Below are 23388 nucleotides of genomic sequence, written 5' to 3' on the forward strand. Positions count from 1 at the left end.
GAGGACCAGAATTCAAATTTTGTCTTTGATCCTTATTTTCTGTGTCACCTTAGGTATATCACTCAACTTTTCTCATTTTTTTTTTCATTTATAAAATGAAAGATTTAGACAAGATAATATCTTCTAGATATATATAGTTAGATGTGTCCATTTAATTATATGTGTATAAAAACAAAAGTGGGATGTGATTTGCAAATTTAGAGTCATTTCCATTCCAAATGTTCAGATGGACTCTTTGTTTCTGGTGTGGTAGAACGTGCTTAGCTTGTATTGGTCTGATCAGCCACAGTTAGGTATATTGTATATTGACCTAGTGATGTCATCTTGGTTATCTTAGATTTTAAAGGACAGCAACTCACAAAAATACACACATACATGCATGCATACACATGTATACAAATGTATAATTAAGTTATACACACATGTGCCTATATACATGTATGCATATACACAATATGTATGTATTATACACAGACACATATATTTGGTTTGGAGTCCAAATGAGAGACTTACCATTTGCCTGCTGAAAACTTTATAGCATCATTGTTCTTACTCATCAAAATTTTTTTGGATCTGAATTCTAACTTCATTAATTAACACTTGTTACTGATGAAAATATGAATGGAATCAATAGGATTATAAATTTCAAACTGGTAAGGGTCTTAAAAATTATTTAGTCCTTCCCCTTCATTTTACAGATGAGGAAACTGAGACTTGCCCAAGATCAGCAGTCAGTAAAGTAGCAGTCATCAGTCTTGGACTTTAGTCCTCTGATTCCAAACCTCAGATTCATTCTATTTCATCATGCTTCCTCCCCCAATTACGGTTCAGTCTCCCCCCCCTCCCCACTGTTTAAATTTACCAAAGAATAGATGATATTGGTGTTGAGATGGAGAGAATAAATAGGCCCAAGGGAGAGTTTATAGAGACATTTTCTTTTTCAAGCTCTCAATTAATCTGTATGAGGAGACAAGAATAGTGAATTATTAAATGTTATCACGAAAATCCTTTTACCATCCATCACCACAAACCAAATAATAAATAATAAATGCCTACCCCTATAAGTTGACAAGTAAGTGACCTCTTAACATTCTACAATGGTTTACTTGTGGGAAAGGGAGCATAGCCTGGAGAATAAAAAAGCTGATTTAGGATTAGAAAGACCCAAGTTCAAGTTTGGCTTTTGATACGTACTGACTTATGTGGTCTGTAGTAAATCACTTCTTAGTGTCCTAGATAACTCTCTAAGACTATCAGAGAAAGTGCTGGTCTGTATTAACAGGGGGACTCCCTCACAAGAAGCTTCCTGAATCAATGAAAATTGCAGCTCTAGGTTTAAAAAAATCTCTAAAGAATTATAGTTATAGTGAGAAAGCCAAAAATTTCCTTTATAGAACAGTAAGTGATCAATTAGTCACTGTAGTTGAGGGAGCATGGAAAGGACTGAAGAATCACACAGAGTTTCATCATCTTTCCTCTAAATAATTTGAAATAATCTTGTCCCCACAGTTCAAAAAGCATAGATGTCAAGGACAGCTCGCTCAGGAATAAAGAAATTGAGTCCCAGACAGCTTACATGGTTTGTCCATGGTTAAGAAAATAATCTGTATGTGGCAAAGCTGGGATTTGAACTCAGGCCCCCTGAATACTCTCTTCATTGTTTCAAGGTGGTCTGACTCTCCTGCTACCAATATTATTTTATTTAATAATATTTAACTCAACTACAAGCTGTGATATTTCAAAGGATTTTTATTTAGATTATCCTGTTGGAAGCTGATTTTCAACATCATCGTGGCTTCTACATCATGCAAAGTGACTGTGTTCTGGCAGGGAAAGTTGTGTTTTGTTATCAGAAAATGTAGTTTTTAATCGTAGCTCTGCTATTCATTGGCTGTGGGGACTTGAACAAATCACTCATCTATCAGGTCTCAGTTTCTACCTTGTAAGACTTAGGAGGTTGGAATAGATTATCTTCAAGCTCCTTTTTCTAGCTCAATTATTTTATCTCATGGATCCCTTGGAATAAACTCCGACTTAAAAATTGTCCTTGTCCCCAGATTTAGGGAGACTCAGAGGCTCCCTTGCCCAGACTCCTATTATTTTTGCAGAAAGCAAAAATATTTATCACTGCTTAGTGAGGCCTCTTTTCTTTCCTAAGCACTGTGTGTTTGCAATTGGCATTTCTCCTTCAAAATTGCCATCATTAAAGCAATCATTTAATCCCACAAGCTCCAGAATGAGTGGGACCTATATCATCCCTTTAGCTCATATTTATCCAATCTCTTTGATGTCACTGGGAATAAGTGAATTAATAAAGAACGTGATGGAGTTCTTTCCATTTTGAAAGGAAGGAGGAGGGGCCTGGAACCAACCTTTTCAGGCTCTGACCTGATAACTCTCAATAGCTGAATCTTCTGCACCATACAACCAGGTTAAACCAGTTTCTCTTAATTACCCTTAAACAGCTTAACCCTTCACATTCTGCTGCCAATGGCAGATCTGTAAAAATTTAGCTGGTTTTTATTTTTTTTTTCATAATAACATTGATGATAACCTGTACTTGTGTAATATTTTTATCTGCAAAAATGGTTTGCAAACATTAATTAACAGGGTCTCATAACAGCCCCAGGAACTATGATTGTATTATTAGACTCATTTTTCTGAATGATAAGAATTGAGACGTAAAGAAACTGTATTATGGTTCTCTGCTACTTCAAAGTAAGGTATGGTTGGACACAAGACTGATGTAAGATTGTCCCATCTGTCAAAGGAACATCTGACATAAGATTATTTTCCCAGGAATTAAAATGAAACTTCACCAAAGCACTTTTTGTCAGATGATTCTTTTAAAAGACCATTATAGGCATGTTTTGCTAAAGAAAAAACTTGATATAGTAAATAGCCTACCATAGTATGGGAGATACAGATTCGAATTCAGATTCTAGCATTGCTGGTGTAATCATGGCTATTTTATTGCCCTTGAGTTTCAGGAAACCCTTAACTTTGAGCATGCTTAAAGTATTGATGTGTTAAGTGTAATGCTTTCATTTCATATATATGAGTGAGCAGATTCTGAGATGTCCTTAAAGAAGACTTTCAGGTCCTCGTATGTAACATATATTGTATTTAATTGTTTCCACAGGTCCACCATCTGCTCCCCTCAACTTGATTTCAAATGTCAATGAAACATCAGTGAACCTGGAGTGGAGCAGTCCTGAGAACACGGGGGGCCGTCAGGACATTTCCTACAATGTAGTGTGTAAGAAGTGCGGTGCTGGTGATTCCAGCCGGTGTCGGTCCTGTGGCAGTGGAGTCCACTACACGCCCCAGCAGAATGGCCTCAAGAGCACCAAAGTCTCCATTACAGATCTCCTGGCACATACTAACTATACTTTCGAAATCTGGGCTGTGAATGGAGTGTCCAAGTATAGCCCAAGTCACGACCAGTCGGTTTCAGTTACTGTGACAACGAACCAAGCAGGTAGGATCCTCTGTCTGCCTTCTGGTGTCAAATTGACATTTATTTTGGGGAATGGAGCATGGTGCCATCCTATCCAAAGGCAATGTTAAAGTTTGCCAAATGAAGTTGAACCCCATGAGTTTAATGGAAAATCTATAAGCGGTATTTTACCAGAGGCTAGGGTGAATTTTTATTTAATCAAGAATAGCCTATTTATGGAAAAGAGAGGAGGAAGAATCTTTTCTCTATTCATTAAGACTGAAACCCAGCACCGTATATGTAATTTTCATGAACATACTTTTTTCTTCTTTGACCATACTGATTTTGGTAACAGGAAAGAAGACTGATAACTTCATAAAACTCTTCTTTCCTGTTACCAAAATCATTTTCTTTCTAATTAGTTCCTGACAAAAGCACGATCTGTATGAAGGAATCATCACTGAGTAATTATAGAACTGTTAAGAACTTTGTTATTAGGGCCTGTTCAGGTTATTTCCCAAGATGTATCTTTGGTTTCTACTTCCTTTTATATGCCCTGACCACTTTGTAATGTTTTAGGATTTCTTGCCATTATTTTTTGACTTAGAAAAATCCTAAACTTTGACAGTTGTGGGTTCTAGTTCTGAGAGTATCTTGTTTTTGTCATAGTGGTCTCTCTTTCTGTGGGCTAAAATGAGTTTTGAAAATGAATATACAAGGAGATAGCTTGTTAGGAGGCTCAACTTGAAAACGTAGTTTTAGTTGAATGATCCAGGCTGTAGAGGATTAAGAAAGTGAGAAGAGAGTAAATGGAAGCACCAATTAAAGACAGCCTTCTTAAGGAATTTAGCTACAAAAGGAAAGAAATATTTGAGATGATGGATAATGGGAATGAACAGATCAAGCTCTGCCCCTATAGCTAATGTTTATTATTAGCCAAGTGCAGTTTTTGAATGAGTTCATTTGAATTATCCTCTTTTGCTTTTCCCAAGTGCAGAATCACTTATTTTTTTGTTCTTAAAATATTGTTTCATCAGATTCTCTGAGCCACAGAGTATAAGTAGTCTGGGGTAACATTGCTTCACATGGAGATGCCATCTGCAGGTTGGGAGGCAATGAGATGATCCCCCTCACTTCCCAGTAGGAGTACCCAATATAACACATTCTCTTCTGTGCATCTTTTGGGGGGTGTACTGCTGTGCCTTGCAGGCTAGAATGGGAAAGCTGATCTCATTAGTTGTAATAATGTCTTGTTCACCATGAGTACATTTTCTGGTGATTTTAGTTGTGTGCTCACTGAAGATCATGAGACTTTACACCTTCATTCAATCCAATTCAACTTCTATTTCTTCCTTGCTCTGCCCACTTAGGAAAATTTTCTTCACCGGCTGTAATCTCATTAATGGGAATATCCCCTCCAAAGATGTAGAACAAAATCTACTTTTGCTTGTTCATACACATTTCTGCCCTTCCATAATTGTTTCACTAGAGGCTACCCAGTATGCTGGAGGCTGGGGCTGGGATCTTTCTTTCTCTTGCCATTGGGAAAATACCATTAAGAGAAAGAAATAAAAACAAGACAATTCCTGTCTCAAGGATTTTAAGCAAAAGTAGACAAGGGAAGGGAGAAATGAGAGTGCTTCAGAAAATTTCATATTTCTCTATATTATGTAAGTGCCTCTGTATCACAAATTTTCATTTAAATAATTGTTACATGTATATATTTAATATTTAATATTTCACAGACCATGCTTACTCTTTCAATTATAGTCAAAGTAGCTTCCTAATTGTCCTCTTAACAAAATTTGCTATTTTCTGCTCTGGTGGCTTCTACAGGCTATCACCTTTGCCTGGAATCCATTTCCTTCTTATTTCTGCCTTTCAGGAATCCCAGGCTTCTATGTGGCTCAGGGGCCAGCTCCTATGTGCAGATTTTACCAGTCTCTTAATTTCTTAGTCTTCTTTCGGCTTTGAAATTCCTTAATCCATATAATTATGTGTTTTGTCTTTAAAAGAGAGGCTACAATACCTATTGTTTTTACCTTACCAGAGTGTTGGGAAGCTTGATGAGCTTCACAATATATATATATATATATATATATATATATATATATATATATATATATATATATATATATATATATATATATATATATATATATATAAATATTTCAATATTCATATATATGAATGCTACATATGAACATGTATATGAATATTGTATACACACACTCACACACACACACACACACACACACACACACACACACATATATATATATATATATGAAATTTGTTACTATTATGTTATTTTTCTTGTCTAAGTAGAATTCAAGTTTCTTGAAGGCAGGGATTGTTATCCACCTTCTCCTACCCCTCTAGTACTTAATATAGTTCTTTGCCCATAGAAAACACTTAAGCAACATTTTTCATTGATTCATTCATCCATTCATTCAACAAAAATTGTTTAAAATACCTACCATGTGGCAGGCTCTGTGCTCCATTCTGGAGATACAAAGCAAAAGAGTTCCTTTCCTCAAGGAAGTTACATTCTAATGAGAGAGACAATATGTCAATAATTACATATAATACAAAATAAATAAAAGGTAACCTCAGAGAGAAAGTCTTAATTGATGTAGGTATTTCCTCCCTCCCTCTACATATGTCAAAACTCATTCATATCTTCTCCTGGGTACTTCTCATCCATGATTTTCCCTGGATCTACACCATAAGATAAAAGCCTTCCTCAGTGAGTCTTTTTAAATTTCAAAACTATCAGGGAAGTAGTCCATCTATTATTCTTAGCTCAAAGAACAAGGTTTTCCATTTCCTTCCTATTCTGATTCTCTTGGATATCAATTCTTGAGCTTAACTCAACAATGTAAGGATGCTGTCATTTACTTGTATCCAAGATTTAATGCCTCCAATTCATAAATCTATTATCTACAATTATTTTGTATTTGCAATTTCAATTATATGATAGAATGATTCCAGTCCATTTCATAATTTTTACATATGTTGTTCCTTAATCCACCAAATACATTATGTGCGGTTTATCTTTTTTTCAAACTTTTTTTTTTTAATCAAACATTTTTAAAGCATTTATCTGCTGGAACTCTATCTTTCCAGAAATCAGCAAGAGTCAGGATCACTAAACGTCTTTATTCTAGATCTTTACCATCGCCTCCAACGCCAGGTCACGAGTGCAAGTGAGCGTGAGTTCCACCACCCAAGTTTCTCTTGCTCCTCCCACACAAGTCACTTCCCTCTCTTTGTCTCACCAATCAAGTCAGCACAGAACAGCTGGGGAGGGTCAACCTTAAACAAGTTAATAGGGAACCGTCCAATTGGCAATTAGTCTCACGTGCTTCATCATCCAAGTGCATTGCTCAGTTCTAGCCCTTTACATTTATCATTTCTTTTTCTGATAGCAAAATTTTAAAACATAAGCCCTGATGTGGAATTGACACCAAGATTTAGCTTAATAGCAGACTGGTGATGATAGTATTATAATGGAAATTAGAGGCATGTCTATGACAAAAGGGAGAGAACTTCATTTTTTATAACTAGGGGGTTAAGATATTGGCATTTTTTCACATGTAATTTTTGATAAAGTATTCCTGGTAGACTTTGAAGCATTTCACTGATCTTAAGAGCAGTGAAGCCTTATATTGCCTGTTAATTGTCTTTAAGTGATTTTTCTAAAGTTCTTTTTTATCAGGCATGTTTGAGTGTCATGATTCATCTAGTTTAGATCAAGAATTTCTGTGTCTCATGGTATACTTTTTAAAGGTGAGTATCCACGCTTGAATGTGCCTTTCCTAAGACTCCAGAGCAATACCATAGATAACACCAAAAAGGCATTATTGGGACAGAGATGAGACCCACTCAGTTTAGAGCTATACAGTATTAAGATTTTCCTCAATCCTGAGAGTTCCCTAGAGCCTGAGTGGTTTCTAACTTCTCCTGTTATTTAGACCCATTCAGAATCTTCCTCCTGCCCAACTGGTGGTAACCCTAAGAGACTGACTTGCTCAGAGTCATATAGTGAGAGTTAGTAGCATGATAAAATCAGAATTCAGGTTTTTTTTTTTTATTCCCACATAAGCTTTTTTGTTGTTGCTGTTTTTGACAAAGTAACTCTACATAACATACTTAATTTCTATATTGTCCTGAAGGATTGACATATATAACATCAGAATAAAATAACTGGAAAGCTAAAATGAATTCCCCAGTGACAGACTATCTATAAAAAAGAAAAGCTATAAAGGACTCTGATATGGTATAGACATTTAAATGATGTGATTCTCTTGACTTTTGGAGAAGCAAGTTACAAAGTAGAATCACAAATTGTTGCTTTAGTTATCTATCAAAAAACAGCCTTTCCTAATCTGCACATTTGAAAGTGACTTATGATTTATATTTTTTATCTTTTCAGACTCACCTAATAACAATAATAAGGATGATAAATAATAATGTGGAAACAAATCCTGTGGCACCTGAAACTGAACATAGTATCAGTACTTCAGGTGAAGTCTGACAGTGATCTCCTTGTTCTAGCAAGAGAGCTGCCTGCAGACAATTAAAGTTTAGAAGATTGTCCCACACTGGCATAGTTAGTATATGTCTCAGCTAAGACTTTAACTCAGGTCTTTCCTTCTCTGAGGGCTAATGTTTACCAGTTATAGCACACTGATAGATTGATAAAGACTAGACTTGTGATTTTATTGGTGTAGAGAATTTATTTTTTAGTGAGGAAACTCCTACCAATGTAGGACAGTATCTTTTCAGCAACCTTTGGTCTTAGAGATGTGCTGAGAGATTAAAGGGTTTGCCCAAAGTCTTATAGATAGTATGCATCAAATGTGGGACTTGAACCTCCCTTGGTCCCAAGTCCATATGGATAGCCACTCTACCATGTTGCCCTCCTCCCCATCTGTGCTAAGTTCTATTAAATGCTTGTTGTTGGTCCTTGCTCAATTTACACTCACCTGCTTACATGAGGAATGGATTTTAGAAATTCTGAAACATCACAAACATCACACATACCTCTAATGTTGGTTTTGTATGTTTTTGTGTTTGATTCACCTTGAAGTAATACAACCGAGCATTATTATCTAAGGGAATATTAGTGTGGATATGTTCATGTGGGAAAGGCATAATAGGAGACTTAAGTCATTTGAAGAGATCTTAGTCTAACATTATATACAGTAGGGAATCTGGCTTGTGGCAAATAAATATTCTGTCCTTTTTGAAATTCTTGTCAAAGGTACATCCTGTTTTATATTCATTCATCAGCTGATTGGGATGGATGTGCCTTTTGATGGATTTTTGAGTCTCCACTTAAGAATTCTCATTGGCAGCTCAAGGAAGAAAAACATCTAGAAATGTGAATGAAGGCATTCAACCACCCAGAGATAGATCTATGGTTTTGTTTAATCATTTGTTTATTTTTATTATTATTATTATTATTATTTTGTAGACTTCTCTGGCAACTGTTTTTACTTATGACTAGTTGGCTGAAGGATGTACATAGCATATATGGAGCTATGTAAATACAAAGGAATTTGAAGTGGTAGCACTAGTAGCTAGAAGGATATGGGAAAGTATCATTGAAAAGGTGACATATAAGTGAGCGTTGGAGAAGATAGGGATTCTGATAGAAAGAATAGGAGGCTGTGCTCTTTCTGTGAATAAATGGATGCAAAAGATACAATGCTTAGTTTGGTATGGCAATACTGGGCTGGCTGGGAAAACAAAACAAAACAAAACAAAAACCAATATTCCTAAGTCTCATTTTCTTCATAATTGAAGGGATTGGACAAAATGTTCTCTGAGATCTCATCTAACTCTAGAACTTGATATAGTGGATAAACTATCTAACTTCAGGTCAGGAAAACTTGAACTTGAATTTTGCTTTAGATAGTAGCTGTGTGATCCTAGATTAGACACTGATCTTTTTGAACCTCAATTCCTCATCTGTAAAATAGAAATGCTATTAGTAACTACCCCACAGGGTTTGGGGGAGGATGAAAAAAATTCGTGCAAAGAACTGTTCAATTTTAATGAATTGTGTACATGTTGGTTATCATCACCAACCATCAATCATCAAATATTGGAAATTTTGGAATTTTTTGACTAGAAGCACTCCACATTTTATCTTATGGAATAATAAGGAGACTTTAATCATTTTTTGATCAGGGGTGTAAATAATCAGATATCTGCCTTAAAAAAGTTATTTTGGTAAATCTGAGGTTAGGTGGAAGGGAAAAAGGAAGATTCAGGAACACAAATGAGGTAGCTTATTCCAATCATTGGAATTACATTATGCTTCTTTAAGTGAATGCAGTCCTATCAATGGATAAATCATTACCCCCCCCCCCAAAGCATAATAACTGCAGAGTTTAAAAAAAATGACCCTAAAATGGCACAGTATTGTCACATGTGGGGCCATTAATACTCACTTGAGGTCTTTGGTATATAGTAGATACTCAGTGAATGTTTCGTGCAATGCCTGAATAACATAATCATTGATAAGTGCTGGTCTTGCCCTCCCTATGTTTATAAAGAGAGAATCATTAGTGAAATGCCAAAAACTTTTGATTTGGGATCAGAATATTTGGCTCTGCCATATGTTACACTGACTTTTTGAATCACTTCCTCTCCCTAAACCTCACTTTCTCATGTGTGAAATGAGTGGGTTGGCTCATATTATTTCCACAATCCCTCCCAGTTCTAACCTATAATCCTTTAAGCCTAAGACTTTGAGACTGGCTGTCTCAAAAAACATTGCAGTTTGAAGCATTAATGGCTTAAAAATAAATCAAGACTTTTGGTACGTGCTACATATGGGCTTCTCTTCACACACCCAGAAGAATAAACTGAATTTTCTGGCATCAGAGAATAAACAGAACTTCTGATTTCAGTGGGATCATTGAGATAATCTAGTCTAACTCATACCTAAATACCATTCTTGAGAAATTGCCCTTTGGCTGTTGCTTGAAGCCTTCTGGTAAGGGAGATAAAGGACTTTTGGAGAAGAGGGAACATGAAGGAGGGGAATACCTCTTAGGACAGGCCATTTCCCTCCTCATGTAATTAATTGTTAGAAAAAATTTTCCTTACATGGATCTAAAAATCCATCTCTCAACAATTTCCATCTCAAATCAAGCTATTATTTGTCCAAACTAGTTTCCATAATGCTGTAGCTGTTCATTTATTTTTTATTTTTTTAAAGCAGGAGAAGATGGAGAAGAACTTTTCATGACACTAACAAGATACCTCCTTCTGCCTTAGAAAGCAGTATTGGCAGGAAGTTTGCTGAATAATATAAAATGCCATATACTTATTTAATTTTCTTAGTGGGTAATATTAGGAGGCTGTTCAAAATTAAAAGTAAATCTTTCCATAAAGAGACCTCCCATGTGGCCTTCCAGAAAACCTTGATTTAGAAAGAATTGCAGACAAGCCCTGTAAAACCTTATTATGTCTCCATAATTTAGACTTTACCAATTCAAAATCACCAGAGTAGTTTACCTTTGCTTAACAAACTCTTCCTTCATAGTTAGTGCAAATTAACAGGGTAGATGAAGATTCTGGGTAAATGTTTAAATTCCAGAATGTTTTAAGCTTTCTCAAACATATTAAGAACACCCATTTAAACATGCACACACAATTATATGCTAATTACAAATCATTCCAATCTTTTCATTAAAGCAAATTCCCGTAGGACCTCTACTAGGCAACTTGGTTAGCCTATCTAAAATATGTCCCTGAAAGCAATAAAGAGACATGCTGAAACTATTCTATAGGAAGGCTTTCCTGATAATTCAAACTGGCTTTCACAGTTGGCCTGAATTCAAATAAATAACTCATCAAACTTATTATATATGAGGTTTTAGAGGAGAAAAACAATCAAATATCTGTCCTCAAAGGGCTTATAGTCTTTCTGGAGGAAAAAAAATACATGCATGGAAAATTAAATTTTAAAAATTGATTCAGTTTTTTTCCAAAGATTTAGTATTAGAGACTTTAGGAGTTAGAAGAGACTTGTGCTAAGAGGTGATATTTGAGATGATCTCTGACAGAAAATAGGGGGTTCATGAAGCATAGGAAGCTAGAGTGTAATATGAATTAAACTGCTGCATGGAACGTAGGTTGGTGCCAGGTCATGAAATGCCTTGCCAACCAAATAGAGGAATTTGTACTTTATCCTAGAAGCATGAGAGATTCACCATAGCATCTTGATCAGAAGGATGAGATGATGAGACCTCTGCTTTAGGAATTTCTTTTTGGAACTATTTAAGAAAGGATTGGGGAGGAGATAGGTGGGAGTGTAGAGATGCCAATTAGATTGTTGTTATAATAAACAAGGCATGATATAATGAGGGTCTGAACTAAGTTAGGAGTTATTTGAGTGGAAACCAGGGATTGGAAGAGAGATTGTATTAGAGTTAAAATGATAAGATTTGGAAAATGATTGGGTGGAAGGAGTGAGTCAGAGGGAAGAATCAAGAATGACTTTGAACTTTCAAACCTAGGTGTCAGGAATGATGGTTGTGCTTCCAAGAAAATGCAGAAGTTAGGAAAAAAGGAAGACTTGGAGAGAAAGATAATCCTGTTTTCAACATGTATGGTTTGGAATGTATCATTTTCAGGATTTTTTTGTTAGTGATATCCTTTGGGAAACTGATGATGTGAGAGTAGAGTTCATGAGAGAAAAAGATTAGATCAAGATAGTTTGATATGGGAATCATTTGCATAGAGTTAATAACTGAACCCATGGGAGCTAGTGAAATCTCCAGGAGAGGATATGAGTAAAAAAGTAAAAGAAGAAAATTGGATCCAGGTTAGAGCTGTGAGATATATCACAGAGAGGATGGGACACTGATGATGATCAAATTCTACTGAGAGGTCAAGGGTAATACTTGAGTAAAGGGCAAGTTTTATACATCATTGGTAACTTTGGAGAAAATAGTTTCAGCTGAGTGAAAAGAAAAAAGGGCAGAATTCAAGGCATTGATAAGTGAGTGTGATGTGAGAAAAATGAGTGAGTGAGTGAGTGAATGAGTGAACTCTTTCTACAATTATCTGATGATATATATATATATATATATGTGCACATATTTATATAAATATGAATTATGTGTGTATATATACATGGTCCTCTTTGAGAACAAAGGACAAACAATAACAACAACAATATGTGAACACACATATACTGCTAAAGCTACATCTTCACAGCCCAGTAAAAACTGTCATCAATATAGTGAATACCTTATGCTATGAATAAACCCTTCTCCCAAAACTTTTTTATTTAAAATTTTATTGATGGCTTTTGTTTTTAACCCCATAAATATTCAAAGATTTATCCCCAATCCTTGATACCAAGAACTCTCCCTTATGGCAAAGAAAAAAAGTTAAGCAAAATGAATGTGTTTAAAAATAGCACTTGTCACCTCCTAGCTCTGTACTAAGAAGATGAAGATGTGTTTCATCATCTTTAGAACCAGTATTGCCAATCCAAACGTCTTTATATTCTGTTATTTATACTGTTATGTTGAATTTATATTCGGCATAAAAGACCACAACTTTCCTTCTTTCCGTCATCCTTTGAAAGGTTGACATTTAAAACTAAACATACACTAAGTGTTATTTCTTTTTCAGAATACCTTTAGTTTACTTGGTCTTAAGTGGGCCATCAGAATCAAATAAATGGAGGATGTGTTATATAAGGAGTTGTTATATAAATAAAAGCAATGTTTTACTCACCATTCAACTGAGCTTGGAACATTAAAAGCTGCTGCCGTGGCACCTGGTGGTATTATGCCCCTCATTCTATAAGCTCTGTGTCTCTTCAGTGAATAATTCAGCTATTTGCTGGCCTTAAAATATGGTTTCGTAATGGAGAACAGTGGCTGACCATCCACTAGGCCTTCTTCAACCTAGTGAACCCCATAGCTGGATGTTTTGTACTTTGGGGGTCTTCTTTCTGAAGACCTCGGCTGACTGTATGAGTGTTCATACTGGAGAGGTTTTCTTTCTGAATGAATGGGCACAAATCAATTCAGTTCCCCCTCAGGATCTCATTTTTTCATTAGCAATTTTAAGAATTGAATTTTACAGCATCTGTTTGAAGTGGGTTATTGAGTGAAAAGCAGAGAAGTATTTTGTTCTGTTAGGGATTTTAAAATGATCTTTTAAAAAAAATTCATCTACCTTTCATTTTATTATTGTTTTATTAAACTGGATAACTTTTTTAAAGCTATAATGCTTGAGTCAAAGTCTTTGTTTTCTCCCTTCCTTCTTGTCTCCTCCCTTCTTTTTTTCTCCCCTTCCCTTTTCCATGTTAAAAAAGTTAGTGCAAGGAAAAGTGTGGGTGCATTTAGTGGGATGATGTAGAACACAGGGGATCCTGGCAGTTACACTTAAAGGCAAATAGATATGTCTTCCAGATGGTGAGGGAAGGTTTCATGTGAAATGAGAGAAAAAAAAAAAAACAAAAAACTTGGCAAGCATGGCCTAGGAATACATTTCTGGGTTCCTCTCATCTTGCAACAAATGTCAAAGGCTGCGATGACATTATTGAGGGCAATATTATCAAGACAGCATGAGAAAGACTGAATATCGTAGGGCAATTAATGCAAAAAATGAAAATGAAACTCTAGGCAGTTTATTATGATCAAAGCATCAAACAAGAATGAAGACTATTGGTGGTTTGGGTATTGTTGGTTAATTGTTTCAGTTGTGTATGCCTCTTTGTGACCCCGTTTGGAGTATTCTTGGCAAAGATACTGGAGTGGTTTGCTATTTCCCTCACTAACTCATTTTACAGATGAGGACATTGAGACAAAAAGGGTTAAAGGATTTGCCTAGGGTCACACAGCTTAGTAAATGCCTGAAATTTAATTTGAATTCAGGTCCTCCTGAATTCACAGGACTTTAGGCCCAGTGCTCATCTCTGGTTAATTGAATCCTTGATTTAGATTTAGAAAGGACCTTTAAGGTCATTAAATCCATCCCTCTCGTTTTTTATAGATGAGAAAATTAAAGTTGAGAATAGTCAACTGATATGGCCAATGTCGAGGGAAGAGTTAAACCAGATCTTCCTTACTCTCCCATTTTTTGTCTCTCTCACTAAACCTCCTCCCGTTTAGGGAAAACAAAATAAGAAATAAAAATTCTTGTAACAAATATATATGAATCAAGCCAAATAAATTTCCAAATTTGCCATGTATAAAAACACTTATCCAATTCTCTATGCTTTATCACCAATCCTTTGGAATCATAATTGGTCATTGCATTGACATGATTCTTTTTTTCCAATTACATTGGCTATAAATGTATATATTTGATGTGAGTATGACCCTTACCAGGCAATGGTTTGATTCTCATTCAAGTATACATTCCTTAATGCTGTAATTCCTTAATGCTAGCGTATACACACATGTACATGAATTGTTTGTGTGTGTATATATATGTGTGTGTGTGTACATATATATTCATATAAACAATTTTGCTATTATATACAACTCTTATTCACTGAATCTTTTTTTTTTTATTTTTGGTGGGGAATATCTTCAGAAACATAAGAGAAAGTAAATCTCAGGAGAAATGATTAAAAACCTTTATATGATGCTTGTAGATATAAAATGTTTGCTGAAAAGTCTTTTGGCCATTTACCTAGACTCATCTGTTGAGATGAGATCTTTCAAGACCTCAAAGGAACAGAAAGGAATGATGACCAAATGAAGTTTCCTTTTCAATGCACATGTGATTATAGGCCTGAGAAAGCACCCCAGAATAGAGAGCATTGTAGCCAAGCTGTAATTTTCTCATTAAGAACTCTGTATTCAGACACAGACTGCTGGCTGAGTTGATAACAAATGTTAAATGTGTATCTTAAACCATGCATTTATGTCTATTAAAACACAGAGAGATGAAGTTTGCATTTGGTTTCATCACGGAAGGAATTTCAGTTCTATTGAATATTAGTACTGCTACCACTGTCGTTAGTGATGAGTATAAATGGAGATTGTGATAATGGCAAGTCGGTATCTATGTCCTCGTGGCTTTTGTATGGTGCCCCACCAGGCCCTATAAATTTGCATTTTAGGTGGGTGATAGTCTATGCCTTAGTAAGGAGGGAGAAATCCCAGCATTCCAAAGAGTCTTACTAAATTAACCAGCTTCAAGCTTGAATGAACAGTTTAGACAAGCAGTATGTCAAGGAGAGCCAAGTGGTAATTATGGAACTTAAATAAAAGTTTGGTCTCATTTTTTTTCCTGAAAATGTGAATGTTTCACTGTGAGAAATGAAGGTTACTTATGCATCCCCCAGGCTGAGCACACTATTATTCCTGTCTCTTTCCTTCCCTCCCCTCACTCCTCCACAAACACAAAAACACATACACACTCATGAGGACATTCGCTCACCAGATTTTTCTTAACACTGACTGTCTGGAGTCTGATATTTCATTTCTTGGCTTGTTACACTGAACACCACCAGCTTGTACACCCTCTGGAGAAGCCATCAATTGTTTTGAAAAATATGTACCCTGGTTGGGATGAGAAATGAACACAAGGCTAGCACAGGTTTTTGATGGGCTTCTAAATTTTCTCCTTGTCACTCCAACTGACTGAATTAATTACTGTATCCCCCAATGTGTCCAGAGACACCAAAAGTCCAGTCTGCAGTTGAGCATCAATAAAAAGATTCAAGGAAACTTTATCAAAGCTTCCATTAACCCCCTGCTGATGTCCTTAAAGAGGATTTTTTTTTTACAATATGAAAACACAAAGACAGCCCTGAACCTACTGGCCCTGTGAGTGTATTGAGACGTTTTAAATCTATGGTGACTAATTAAAATGCCAGACTATGGAGTACAAATAAACATGGCCTGCTTCTGAATCTTAGAGTCTCTGGATTATTTCACAATTTGACATGTCATGCTTTATATTTATCCCAATTGTTTGTGGTGGGAGGAAGTTTGTTTTCTTCTAGGTACAAAATTGTTGGGGGGTTTTGGAGGGGAGAGGGGTTTGATTTTGGTTTGATTGTTGTTTTTTGCCATATAAATGGGGCTTTGGTTTCATCCATCAATGTGAAAAGTGACTTGCTCATTTTGGTGTTTCTTTCCTTACCTCCTCCTCTTCCTTCGAATATATAAGAAGGAGTTAGAGAAAGGAAAGATTCCATAGGAAGTTTGTAGCCCCTTATAATCAAAGATGAGAAATGCTACCAGACATTGGTATGGCCATTTTCCTGGGGAATGCTGCTTCTTTTATTGAGAAATGTCACTTCCCATTTGGACCTACTCGTGAATTAATGTATTGGGAGGTTCTATTAGCATGGCAGACCTTCAGTGACTTCCTCTAACTTCCAATGAATAGGGCAAATGCTTTGCTAACATTAGCATATACTGAAAGGACCCTGTGGAGACTGTTTTGGTCCATCCAAAACAGCCTGATTAAATTCCATAGTTATTTTTTTTGAAGTCTGATAAAGTAGTCAGGCCTACCATAAAGTAACTTTGTTATGGATCTCTTGTGCACCATATTTTGTTGCTTGTTTGTAGCAAAAAGTGATGAATAGTTTCCAAAAATCTCTCTTTAATGGATTTTGTAGGAAAAGTGAAAGATAAATAAAAAATCTTATTTGTGTTGTTCCTTTATTATTTTGGTATATACCTCAGGATAGGGAGATTATTGTTTGAAATCCTGTAGACTTGCACATATGTGTATTTGTCAAAGGCAAATTCTAGGGCAGAGAATGGATTTTATTGTCTAAAAGTTTTTTTTCTTACCTCCTCAGTTCAAATTCAGTGACATGGAATTGCAAAAATATACAAATGACTCCTAGATTTGAATACATATCTATGAACTCAAGAGTGAATTAAATGAAAACACCTGCCCCCAGACAGGTTGGATACATGCATTAACAAATACATATAGTTAGACTGGCTTACCTTCATTCATTGGAATGGAAATAAAGCATTCTCATAGTGAAACCTTAGGAATATTATTACCATTGTGTAATTATCATGCTGCATGGTTTAAATCTGCCTGGTGAATCAACTCTGATAAATATTTTTTCAAAGCAATGAAGGCAGTCAAAGCCCACCAATTTTTATTTTCTTTTCCAAAGCTTTGACTACTCACAAATAAGCCCAAAGCATTGAATATCCGAGTATGATCATCCTTAATTGAGTGTTTTTCCTACTCCCAGATTAAAATCTTTTTTATTATTTGAAAATTGAAATCTTTTGCAAGATTAATTGACAGAGCTTTTGTTATGGTCAAAACTCATTGGACGATACTCTCCTTAGAACTATATGTATATGTGCATACCTTACAGGACTTTACTGAGAGGAGACAGAGAGATAGGGAGACTTCTAAAAGTTTATCATTTATTCCTTCTGCATAACAAATATTATAAGAGGTCCTGGGGATGGCAAGAGAAATGAAAACAACATACATGAAATAAGTAAATGCATATATGTAGACAATATTTTGGGACATTTAGGAGGCATAATGGATGGGAGTATAATTAAGAGTCAGAGAGATCTGAATTTGAATTAAGTCACTAGTATATGGAAGAATCAAGCTAGGTATATGGCACTTTGGTTGATCCCCAAGGCAGGGTACTAATTGTGGAAAGTTACATGAGGACAGAGTGTACTCTAAGCATGGGATCCAGCCTGCACAAAAGCATGGCCATGGGAGACAATATTTTGCATGGACTACTGCAAATAATATAGAGTTGGCTGGACTACTGAGTGCTATTTTTCTGTTGAATAAGGAATGTACATTTATAGACTAAAGTGTTCTATTAGTTTTGTCTTTGAGAGGGGAAATGATCAAATTAAACAACTTAATACATAGTTAAATCCAATATAAATAAGAATAACCTATTTTATCTCAATGGGTGAGGCTTGTGATGAAAAATGAAAGGAGCAATGGCAGTATTTGTAGCATCTACTGTAGATACATGAACTATAAATGAACTCATATAGATTGGAAAATGAGGGTCTGTGAATCTTAGCAGATTATTTGCATAGAACATTCTCTAAACATGTTAAAAAGCTTGTTGTTCAAGATGGATAGTTGAGAAAGCTGTTAAATTTCTCCTTTAACTTTCTTCAAGATTGTTTCTTTCATGAACACTAACTTTGGAGGGTGCTTTCCCCATATCAAGCCACTCATCAGACAGCTTCCATAAACGATGATAGTGAAATGGAGCCATGCTCCAATGCCATTCAAAGAGCCCAAAATGTGGGATTCTTTCTAGGTAAGTTATACTGACATCTTTCTGGCATGTTGAGATGGTTTCCAAGATGAAGCTTTGTTACACTGAAATTCCCACTATAGCGAGTTGTATTATGGCAAGACTCCAGTATAATGTAGAAAATATTTCAAGAGCTACCTTGAAAAAAGAAAAAAAAAACTTTTCTGGAAAGTTTGCATATTATGCATTTCATACAATCCACAATCACTTTGGAGCATTATATGAGGTTCCTGCTTTGGATGGTTCAACCAAGTGAGACTTAGGAGTTCTAAAATTAATAGACTCATAAATTTTTTGGAGTTGTATGGTATCTTAGAGGTCATCAACTACTCCCAATCCCCTTATTTTACAGACACATGAACTCTCTCAGCTTCTCTGTTCTGTTTTTTAAAATCTATGCAACATCATCACCTTCTTTTCCCCTTCACTCTCAGGGGAGGAAGAATTCAGTAGAATTGTAAGGTTCATTTACCTACCTGCAACTTTGACTTCCTCCCATTCCTTCTAGTACCTAGCTCCAACATTAATTTCTTTTCTTGGAACCCCATCCTTGCTCTTGGCTCCTTCTTATCTACCTACAACCATATGGAGGTCCCACAGACACTATAAAAACCTTCCCTTGACTCTTCTGGTTATCCAGATACAATCATATCTCTCTTCTCCCCCTTCATGCTTAACTTCTTGAAAAATCTGCACATTGTGTTCCACTATCATCATTTTGTTAATGCTTTCTCTGAACTCATTGAAAATGGAATTTTTATTCTGATGGCTGTTTATTCATTTCTTTGATTTCTTAGTGAATTGGAACAATTTTTTTTCCCACCTGGCTGTGAATAGCTTAGATTTCTTCCTTTGAGAATTACCTTTTCATCTCCTTTGACTATTTCTCTATTTGGAAATGTCCAATTTTATTTCATATTAATCTTTTATATGTAGAAATCTGACTACTTTCTATTCTTCTCATTCTCTAATTCTAACCAAATCTGTACTGCACTTTCCATATCTCTATACCCATTAGTATAAAAGCAACATTATTTTAAACATACTCTATTGTAATTTCATCTAAAAGTTCTCTACATCCTCCTTTATGTAGCTTATCTCTGACTTTTATCTGTGTGGTAAACAAAGACAAGGAAAAAAAATTTGGAATGGACCATGAAATAGCCTTAAAAAGAAGCCCCTTAATAAGGGAAAATACCGAAGCAGTCCCTTGAAATTTTGGCTTGTCATTCTTAGAACTCTTTTCTAGATAAGTTGGGATAAGGTTCTTCTAGGGACTAGTTTTTTAAAGTGTGGATTGTAACCCCATATGGGGTCTTGTAATTGAATATGGGACTCACAAAATTATAGTTTTATTATTAGTAAACATTTGATTTATCTACCTATTTTAGATAATAGTATATTCAAGGTCATATAAAAATTGCTCAAGTGTAGCAAGTGGGAAAAGTTTAGAAGTCCTGCTCTAGGGAACTTCTCTGCTGCTATCTATCCCAACAATTTTACTATTTTTACCTTTCAAGTTTTATATCTAATTTGCTTGCTTTCCCCAGTTCTTAGCACAATTCATTGCTCAATCTAGGTATTTAATAAGTGTTTCCAGAATTAGAATTGAATCTGTTACACATGATCACAGAATAGTTGCAGATCAAGCCAAGTTTTGTAGTCATCCTAAAGAAGGCTAAGAAACTTTGGCCTAAAAAACTCCCTCCAGAATAGTTAAAAAAAAAAAAAAAAAAAAAAAGCCAGCTCCAAAGCCAACACTGTGGGATTGTTTACTTTGGCTTATCTTAGTCCTCCCTTGCTTCCTTCCATCTAGAACTATAAGCATTCTTTGTCAGTGAAGTTGCCAGTTTTGTTTTTATCCTATTCTATAAGCATGTCTCGTGTGTTTCAAATATAAGGAAATAGAAAGGTGAATTTAGCTTTAAAGATATTTCAGAGAGAGAAATCCAAAGATTTCTTATGGCTGACATAGCAATAAGGAGCTGGCTTTCTCAGTTCTGTGGTTATGATATTTTGTTCTCTTGAATGTCGATAGTCCTTTTAAATGAGCATTAGGAAAATAGGATTCCCTTTCTAACCACATATATATGAAAAGAAATTGGATGGCTCACAAGGTAAATAATGGGACTCTAGACATTTTTTTAGGTCCCCTACTTGAATCCAGAATATCTCAGTAAGTGGTCCAAGCCCTTGTCATCTGGCTGCTACTTAGTGGCTATGTAAATGAAGTTGGTCTTAGGCCAGGTCTTAGTGGACAGGTGTTCCCATTATAAGTGACATTAATTGACTCCCCATTATTTCAACTTAGAACAGGGTGGACCTTCATTAATACAATGCTGGAAAATGAGTTTATCTATGATGGATTCAGGTGCCATTCATAAAAAGAAAAATTGGGTTTCTGGAGCCAAGAACAATGTGGCATTTCTTGCAAATGTTCTAGTGTCCTTACCAATATGCCATCAATGTGGAAAATATACAATAGACATTCAGTTTTAAAAGAGTTCCACTAAGCTTGGGGACCTGGAATTTTTCTTTTTGCTGGAGTCAGAAAAACTTTGAGTTTGCCTTTTTGTTTTCCATGGTGGGAGCTTGAAGCTTAAAGATCTTCCCAGGTTTTCTGTATACACACACACACACACACACACACACACACACACACACACACACACACGCAGTATGTATTAAATGGAAAGAAATGGACAATTTGATGGTGTCATTCATGTTGCTCAATTTGAAAAAAAGTGATGATTATGTCACTGATTAAAATAAAGACCTAAAGATGAAATACTTTAATGGGTAATTTAAACTCAGCTATAATTGCTACTATGCAAAGTATGTAGGACAAAATAAATTTGATTGTTTCTGTTACAGCCCATCTTATATTTTCAAAACTCAAATTCTGTTTCTGTCAAAAATAAACAAAATATTAGGCAACAACAAAGACAACAACTCTAAGCCATGTTGCTTTGTGATGTTGAAAGATTCTATTTGCTGTTTGCACAATCAGTGAAAACTGACAAAGACACCAATATGAAATTTCCTTTTTTTTTTTTTTTTTTTTTTTTTTTTCCTTTTGAGCTTCTCAAGGACATCCTCTTTTTTTGGCTGTAGATGGTTCATCTGTGACAGGAACAATCTCATTCTCAGGTTATACTTAACACACACCAAAAAATCACAGTGATACAGGCTCCCTAGATCTGTTTATTGAAATATTAAAGTTGCCTTAGGAGGATAGGCAATGTCTTACCAATGTCGGAAAAGTTCCTTCCTGAGTTGGAGACCTTCAAAAGAGTGAGAGACCAATGGATAACCCTCTAAAAAAATTGGTTTTAAGGATCTTTTTTTCATTTTTTTTGCCTCTAAATGTAAATTTCTAAGAATGGAAGGTGAAAGGCAAGAAGAAAGATTTAGTGTGTATATTTATTAACTAGGCTTTTAAAGTCCCTGTGATTAATACATCTTTAATTGTGGATGACTGTAGATGCTCTGAGTGTCAGAAAGTGAAATGCTTTAGGCATTGTCTTATTAGTTTCTGATACAGCAGGTCAATTAGCAGCCAGTTGGATAATAAAAGGAACCTGAGCTTAGAAAGATTGTTTTCCTCCCCTACCCAGATTTGATGTCTTTAAAGCCTATGATGGATGTATCCACTGAAAGAGGGAAGCCTTAAAACAAAGAAACTGAAGGCTTCCTTCTTCGGTATATTTAAGCTTTGATCTATACAGAAGAAGTGTTCCTTTCTTACTGGCTTCATTCTCTATACTCTAAGCTAATATAATAGAACCCTGGCACCCCTTTGCAATATTCATTTTGACTATGGCTTCATTTTCTATTGAACTGCAACTTTGGAGAATCTCATAGTTGAAATATGTGATTATGTTGAAGGTATGAAAGCTAGGAATTATGGCAAGTTGACTCAAGGAGTGTAGAAGCAAACTTATCTGCTTCAAACACATTGAAATCTTTGTAATAATAATAAACAATAATGTTTTGAAAAAAATTAAGAGAACAATAACATGAAATTCCAAATCAATGGTGTGGTACAAGGGAAAGAATGTGTTGCACTTGGAATAAAAACACCTGGATTCTAATCCTGATTGCTACTTTTGCGACCTTGGGCAAGAGCAGCTAGAATACTAGGTTAATAGTCAGGAAAAACTGAGTTTAAATTTGGCCCCTGATACTTGCTAACTGTGTGACTCTGGACAAGTCACTTAACCTTGTATGCCTCAGCCTCCTTATCTATAAAATAAACTGGAGAAAAAGATGACAATCCACTCCAGTATCTTTGCCAAGAAACCCACAAATAGGGTTACAAAGAGTCTGAATAACAATGAATGATCATGGGCAAATCATTCTCTGGATTTTAATTTTTTATTTTGTTTTGCAAAATGAGAGAATTGGACAAAATACCTTCTTAGATTTCCTCCAGCCCTAATACTGTGATCTTATAGATCTTATAATGAAATGTATTTATAATTTTATATATATATGTATATATATAAGTTTTGATTCTATTAGCAGATTCATCTTTCCTGACCTAATTTCTATACTCAGAGCATTTAAGACTTAAAAGAAAAAAATCATTATTTTCATTTATTAAAATAGTTTGCCCATTTTTATATACTTCCCCTCAATGGCAAGATTTGTTTTCCTGTTT

At 35.4% G+C, this 23388-nt stretch overlaps 1 protein-coding gene across 3 annotated transcripts in view; it reads left to right on the plus strand.

The window, feature by feature from the left end:
- Positions 1–23388, plus strand: part of EPHA4 (EPH receptor A4) — a 157171-nt gene that overhangs the window by 90187 nt on the left and 43596 nt on the right. For all 3 annotated transcript variants that reach the window (XM_074298626.1, XM_074298627.1, XM_074298628.1), the window contains exon 5: positions 3143–3481. In XM_074298626.1, the coding sequence (XP_074154727.1) occupies positions 3143–3481 (339 nt within the window). The remainder of the gene's footprint in view (positions 1–3142; positions 3482–23388) is intronic.

The sequence above is a fragment of the Sminthopsis crassicaudata genome, chromosome 3 (assembly GCF_048593235.1).
Source record: "Sminthopsis crassicaudata isolate SCR6 chromosome 3, ASM4859323v1, whole genome shotgun sequence".
In the NCBI taxonomy this organism is placed as follows: Eukaryota; Metazoa; Chordata; class Mammalia; order Dasyuromorphia; family Dasyuridae; genus Sminthopsis; species Sminthopsis crassicaudata.